Genomic DNA, 6,914 nt, shown 5'->3' on the forward strand with positions numbered 1-6,914 from the left:
TGTATAAGTGGTTGTATGAAAGTTGTATTTAAGTTATAAATATTATCTTTTTACATAAAGTTGTTGATATGTATCAAAATTGTATTAAGAGATGAAGTTTTGATTGAAATTTCAGAGAGGAAGAATAATACACCACATACAAAATATATACAAATCATATACAAAATACATACAAAAGACATATTGTATAAATTTTGTATGAAAATTGTATTTAGGTTGTATGATATTTTAGTTGTATTTAGCCGAGTAATAATGATGTGGGAAAGTTGTAGATAAGTTGTAATAAGTTGTATACCTTATAACTAGTTGTATTAAATTTATTGTTAGTTGTATGTTGTTGTATATATATCAAATTTGTATTAATCTTGTACGAAATTTATTTTAAATTTTTATGTTGATGTGCCATACATTATTCTTTTCTTATTCGATTTGTTAAAGAAAGAAAGACAGAGAATGAATTCCAAATTGACTCATGTGCACTGATTCATGGCGTACCCGTTTTAGCCCTCAAAGTTAATCTACTATAGACTTCAAATCTGATTGAACTGGAAATTGTTCGTGGAAGTAAAGCCTGCAAGAAAATAAAAGCGACTTCACCTCTTAAAATTTTGATCATATGATACAACCGTTATTTATACAACAGTTAAGATAAGAATTAAAAAAAAAAAAAAACTTCACAGCTACAATCAAAATATCGCCAATGACACATCAAAAGGGTCTATACTTGGACATACCTATGTACCCAAGTTCACACGGTTAATTAACGGAATGGAGAGTAGTAGGGTGTTGATCAATTTCGGATATTACTAGTAAAATAGGTCAGATTGCGACACAGTCGAGAGACTACATTACAATTGATGCAATCTTGATTTGTACTCCAAATCTAGCTCCTTCATGTCCCAGTAATGAATTTGGAAAGGAAAATGCTGACTCGGTACCGGATTAGCTGATTGATCCCAGTCGCTAATATCCTCATTGAAAGAGGAGCTGAGAGAAAATAGAACAGTTAATCAACTAAATCTCCTAATTTAAGGCACTAATAATGGATTGTATATAATTTGTAAGTAATCCTTGTTTATATAAAATTAGGACAATTTTGATAAATAAGTTTCAAATATTGTATATGAAAGAAAAAATCTCCTAATAAAATAACTAAATTGTGGATTCATGATATTTTAGAGTAGAAGTACAAAGTAGCATGGAGCTCTAATTTCCAATCACATTTGGTAGTTCAATAGTGCCGGAGCTTTCTGAGTAGTAAAATGGTCTGTTAAGGTTAAATGAGACTTGCGTTAAGCAAGCTTCTCAATGAATTTCGAATATAAGAAAATATAAAGTGCAGCAATACTTTAGGATGCAAAGGGCCACTATTATGGTAAATTATTACCTAAAAAGTGGTGGAATTACAAATACCAGATTCAACATCAAGAAGCTGAACCTTAAATATCTCGATGCTTTTTTGGTTTATGAAGTTTAGGTTGTATGAAAATCGCGTCATGTTATTATTCCACATACCTCGTAGTACTTACCACATTTCAATAAGGACATAGAAAATGTAAACAGCAGATTGAGTCTTGAAAATGGATAAGTTATAGCACTATCACAAGAAGACCATATTCCAAAAGAATTATCGACAAACTACACATAATTAGTGTATGCATAGAATTACCGCCTACATATTCTTCAAATTTCTTACCACTATATTGACACAATTGAATGATATTGTATATCACAAGGCAATTTAACAATTAGTTCAACTTCCCACTGCCGCCACATGAATTACAGGAGCGAGCCGCGTTGCATTTCATACAGTAGCTCCATTTTTTGGGAAGCCTGCCAAATGCAGGATATGAGTTCATATACTTAGAGGCTAGAGCTCAGTGCATATGAACGAGGGGCTTAACGAAATGGAAAACATACCCTGCTGTATATCTTGTAGCTGCATTCTTTGCCATCAGTCTTGCTCTCTCAGAATTTTCATCGGACATCCTTTTTAGCACAAATCCTTCCCCTCTGCATTCTGCACAAATTCCAGAGCCACCGCAGTCTTCACAGATTTTCGGCGGGGCCTGTCTATTGATAAGAACAACAATCAAAGGGGATAGTCTAAGAGCATAATAAGAAGTGCATTTGAGCTACAAATCATTTGATTTCTCCCCTACTTAAACTTCACAATTCTGCATAGTATTTCTCTTTTTCTGGTTAGTTTGGAGAATAACCTTCTACTGCACAAATAAAATCTTTGCTTCAAAGAGAGAACAAGCTGAAAATGGATAATGAAATGGCAAAATTGTTCTACTAACTGAAAGAACTGTTTCCACCGTAAATGCAAAACTAATTCTGAATTTATTTTTTCTGATCAGAAGCTAGGCGAAACTCGGCTTATTTTAGTTTTTATACGGATGAGATACATCAATAATCAAACCAAGAGGAGCAGAAACTAAACAACTACAGATTGGTACCTTAGGTTAACCTCACTGAATTGCAAGAAACAAATATCATTTCCTTTTTTGTTGCACTAGAATTTTTAGCAGGATATATCTGAATACAAATTGATGCAACAGTTGACTGAAAATGCAACTCGCAAACTTTCTGCTGGAGAATACTTCTTTTGTTGTTGCCCTTTACCGAACAAATACGTTTCTTCTTTTTCTTGAAAGACAAAAATATTATCAAACAATGGTAGAAGAAAAAGCCATGTCTTCCTCGATATTTTTAAGGTATAAATCATATGTTCATTTTGGGATCATCCAGAAGGCAACAAGATTTTCATTGTACTCCAAGATCAGTATCAGAAAATGTCCTTAAGTGTAATTTCAGCGCTAAGATTAAATATTTGATTGAGCTGCTCTAGGATATGAACAAATATTTATATCAGAAGAAATAACTCTTGTCAGCTTTCAACTCACCTCAATTGCTTCCGAAGCTTTAGTTCTCCTTACAAGAATAGTTGCGGCAGCACCCACAACTGTGGCAGCAACTGCAATAGACACTGCTGTTTCTGCAAGTGCAGAAGTTACTCTGAATCCTCTGCTAGCAGATTCTTTTGACTTGGTAGAACCAAGAGGATAAATGCGTGTAGATAACGCATTGCAATCTCTAGATTTCAACATTCCGGTTGCTTCAAAGATCAAAAATCAAGATAAGCTATAAGAAAGTATATATTTGACCCTTTTTTCTTCCATTATCTTAAACTTCTTTCCACAAATAGTTGAGAAACATCCTGGGATAATTCACAGAGAGGAATATTGAAAACTAGACAATACAACATATTAGTGCAGGGTGGATAAAATGGAGGCTCACATCCGGTATTTCTTGCGATAAGAATGTGCCACCAAGACTTAAAGGTAAGTTCTATAGAGTGGCCAGTAAACTGACTACATTTGGCCAGTCAAGAACTCTCGTGTCCAGAAGATGCAAGTAGCGGAATGAGGATGCTGAGATGGATGTGTGAGCATCAAGCGCGTACATACCTTAGTCCAAGCGGTGTCATCCGACACCGCTTGGTCGAAAGGTTCTACTAATTATAAATATATGTAATATGCAAGAAAAAAGAGAAATGTTAATGAAAATTAAAATTGGAAGTGCTTGACAACTAGTGTGACTTATGTAGTGGTTGAGCACATCAAGATCTTTAAAGCTGGTTGTGAGATCGAGCCGTGATGTACTCTTAATTTTTGGAACTTTAAATTTATCATTTAAAAAAAATACAACTCAGAAAGAAGCGAATTCTTGCCCTCAACCTTCAAGCCTAAAATCGCTATGGTGCCATATGCTCACAAAAACATGTCTCAGATAAGTGTATCACATATTATTATGAACACATTTTCAAAAATAATTTTTGTTGGCGCGAGTCATAGTAATATATTTTGAACTATATTTTATTAATATAATTTGAATTGTATTTTTTAAATACGATATTCTTTCAATTATTTGTTCAGTTGTTCAATTCTTCAAAATATCGACACCGCTTATGAAAAATCATGTGTACGTCCCTGGTGGGCATACCAAAAGAGATAAGATTAAGAATGAAGATACTCGGGATAATGTGGGTGCGGCCTTCGTGGTGGACAAGATGCGAGAAACGAGACTGAGATGGTACGGACATGGGAAGAGGAGATGCATTGATGCCACAGCGATGTGTGAGAGGCCTGAGAGTTAAAGGTAGGCCAAAGAAGTTGTAACGTGGTCATATCTTTGGCCTTGTAACCAAAGGCCTTGTTCGCCCATTTTTCATTTAAGCAAGACAAGTCCCGCGTGGCTATCTCTTGGCCAAGTATTTTGGCCTTGATTTTCTATAAAAGGGCAGCTTCATTCATGTTACAGATGCACCAACAATATTGAGAATTCAATTCTTGTTTCTTCCCCTCCTCCTTTATTTATTGAGAGTATATTTGTAAGAGAGTTTAGTGTTGGAAAACACTCGTGTGATTCTCTTCTTTGGAGTGATAATGTGAGGTTATTTCCTCGGGGATATTTTGGGTTGATTAGAGGTCTATCTCATCTTGTACTCTGTTTTGTACTCTTGTTGAAATAGTGAAATTGCACCTTTATGCTTGTGGGTGTAGGTCATACTGACCAAACCACATTAAATATGTGCCTCTTTTATATGCTTTAATTATTATTATAGCTTGCATTGTCTTTATTTTTATCGTTATACACGTCGTTTGACTAAATTCCGCACTACTCGGGTTTCCGGCTCTAATAAAAATATTAGGTGATTAGGGTTCGAGATGGCGCAACTTCAACTTATCGAGGACATAACTGATGACCCTTAATAGGAGGGTGGAGAAGCGAGAAGATTAGTAGGTAGTCGAGCGTATCTCTTTCCCATACCAATAGTATTAGTATCATTTTCGTATTTTCTTATTCTTAGATTTCTATTACTACATGTTGTTTCTATTACTTCGGTTATTTGTTATTGTTTCTTTTTCTTTTCCTTGAGCTGAGGGTCTATCCAAAACAGTCTCTCTACATTCACAAGGTAGGGTTAAGGTCTGTATACACACTGCTATATCCAGACCCTACTTGTGAGATTACCCTGGGTTTGTTATTGTTATTGTTGCTGTACTATATGCCTCTTAATTTAACACAGGATATTTTAGTATTGAAGCACAAGTAGTAATCAGGGATGCAGTGCACAACCCACTGAAGAGGCCATTTGCATGAGCATAATGAAGATGTGAACTCAATGATGTAAAAATCATTCATCAAAAGCTAAACATGTATTTGAAATCATCTAACTATGGAAACTTCAAGTAAGAAACTGCAAAAAACAGGTAAATCCTTCCACAACAGATAGAGAAAATAAAAAGGTGGTAACACTACAAGGAGCACAGATCTACCCAAGAACATCCATGAGTATGAACTTTTGCTGAGGGCAAGTTAATTAGCCAGGGAGAAACTCAACCAGTTTTAGCTCTAAAAACTTTTTCTTTCTTTACTGTACGTGTTTTATTTTTTTAAAATTCCCGGTTTTGTTAATGTCAGTTCTGGGACAATAGCTTTGTCCCCAGCCATTTATTGAAGACTAACACGTCCATTATTTCACTAAACAATAACATTTGAGTCGAAAATTTGCCCCCATCAATATACAACACCAGCCTCATCACTCACTGTTAGTGAACACTGTTTCTGATAATTTTCTTAGTTTCTCCCTGCATCTCAACAACTAAGAATACCAAGTAAATCTTGTAGGTTTCCACATAAAAATCCAATGACCTTCAACCCTTAGCACTAGAACCTATGTGAATTGTACTTGGTTCAATTACTCAAAACTTATCAATAACCCCAGACACTCAAAAACCAGACTGAAATTTACCTTCATCTTCTTATCTAAATGGTAAGTTCATTATCAACCATACATAACATTAAATTGCAATTGAATTTGATATGAACAAAATCCATTAAATCGCCCGTGCTTTCCTTTAATATCCACAATCACTTTGCAATAGTTCCCACAACATTTCAACTTCATCAACTACTTTTTGTTACAATTTCATCTATGGTACAGACTACAACTACTAATGCGCCTCAATCCAAAATAGCTAGTTGGTGTCGTATATGAATCCTCACAATGCAATTCGTACTATATGGAGCCGTTTCACTATAGTACTCACTTTACCCTGCAGTGGGAACTGATAAATGCGAACTAAATGCAATAGCGCTATTGATTTCTAACCAATGGATAGGATTGATAACAGTGTTAGCATTACAGGTGGCAAACAGAAACAAATTAAACATCAAGAACGAAGACAAACTCCATTGTGGTATGTAATCTTACTTGTTATAAATGGCGAGAAGCGTAAAGAGATGAGCTCCATCTTATGGTTAAAATAACGATTCTCAAAGGGGGGATATTTCTCTGAACTGATATTCTTCCTAAACTGCCGAAGATGCCCTCAGCCCCTTCTTTTCGCTAAAGTTGCCCTCAGCCCCTTCTTTTCGCTAAAGTTGCCCTCAGCCCCTTCTTTTCGCTAAAGTTGCCCTCAGCCCCTTCTTTTCGCTAAAGTTGCTAGTTGTATTCTTAAATTATTTGTAATCTTAGTTATTAAGAATTTAGCTATTTGATATATGTTATTCCCCGCACAACCTCATCCCAAAAAAGTAACATGTACGCCACGTGAATTTTTCTATCCACCTAGTATTTTTTATTAATAAAATATTTTTTTACCATTTTACATCCATTAATTTTTTATATCACCTTTTTAGAATCAAATTTGCAATAAAATTTGGCTAGAACTTCATTATTTAGGCTAAATCTTTTTATTTGGCTAAATATGATGAAGCTTCAGTTAATTTTTTTTTGAATTAGGCACGAAAAAGAATAAATACACAATTGAAAAAGTAATCATTGCATATAAAAAATATATATAAAAAGAAATAAACAATTTAACTTTTATTAATTTGGCTAA

The 6,914-nt window shown here is 34.6% G+C and overlaps 1 protein-coding gene across 3 annotated transcripts; it reads right to left on the reverse strand.

The window, feature by feature from the left end:
- Positions 1–423: 423 nt before the first annotated feature.
- Positions 424–6,479, reverse strand: LOC107793200 (uncharacterized). 3 transcript variants are annotated; one of them, XR_012707415.1, is made up of 6 exons: positions 6,284–6,479; positions 2,910–3,121; positions 1,921–2,069; positions 1,697–1,833; positions 735–987; positions 424–571 (listed from the first exon to the last, which is right to left on the reverse strand). XR_012707415.1 is itself a non-coding variant. In XM_016615498.2 (4 exons), exons 1-4 carry the CDS (start codon positions 6,321–6,323, stop codon positions 1,749–1,751), a joined length of 486 nt encoding a protein of 161 aa, XP_016470984.1. In that variant the 5' UTR covers positions 6,324–6,479; the 3' UTR covers positions 1,568–1,748. The 3 variants fall into 3 exon arrangements, 1 of the variants encoding a protein (XP_016470984.1); XR_001649657.2 differs by lacking the exon at positions 424–571 and having other exon boundaries at positions 573–987; XM_016615498.2 differs by lacking the exons at positions 424–571; positions 735–987 and having other exon boundaries at positions 1,568–1,833.
- Between the last annotated feature and the right edge of the window lie 435 nt (positions 6,480–6,914).

Source organism: Nicotiana tabacum, chromosome 3, assembly GCF_000715075.1.
Source record: "Nicotiana tabacum cultivar K326 chromosome 3, ASM71507v2, whole genome shotgun sequence".
In the NCBI taxonomy this organism is placed as follows: Eukaryota; Viridiplantae; Streptophyta; class Magnoliopsida; order Solanales; family Solanaceae; genus Nicotiana; species Nicotiana tabacum.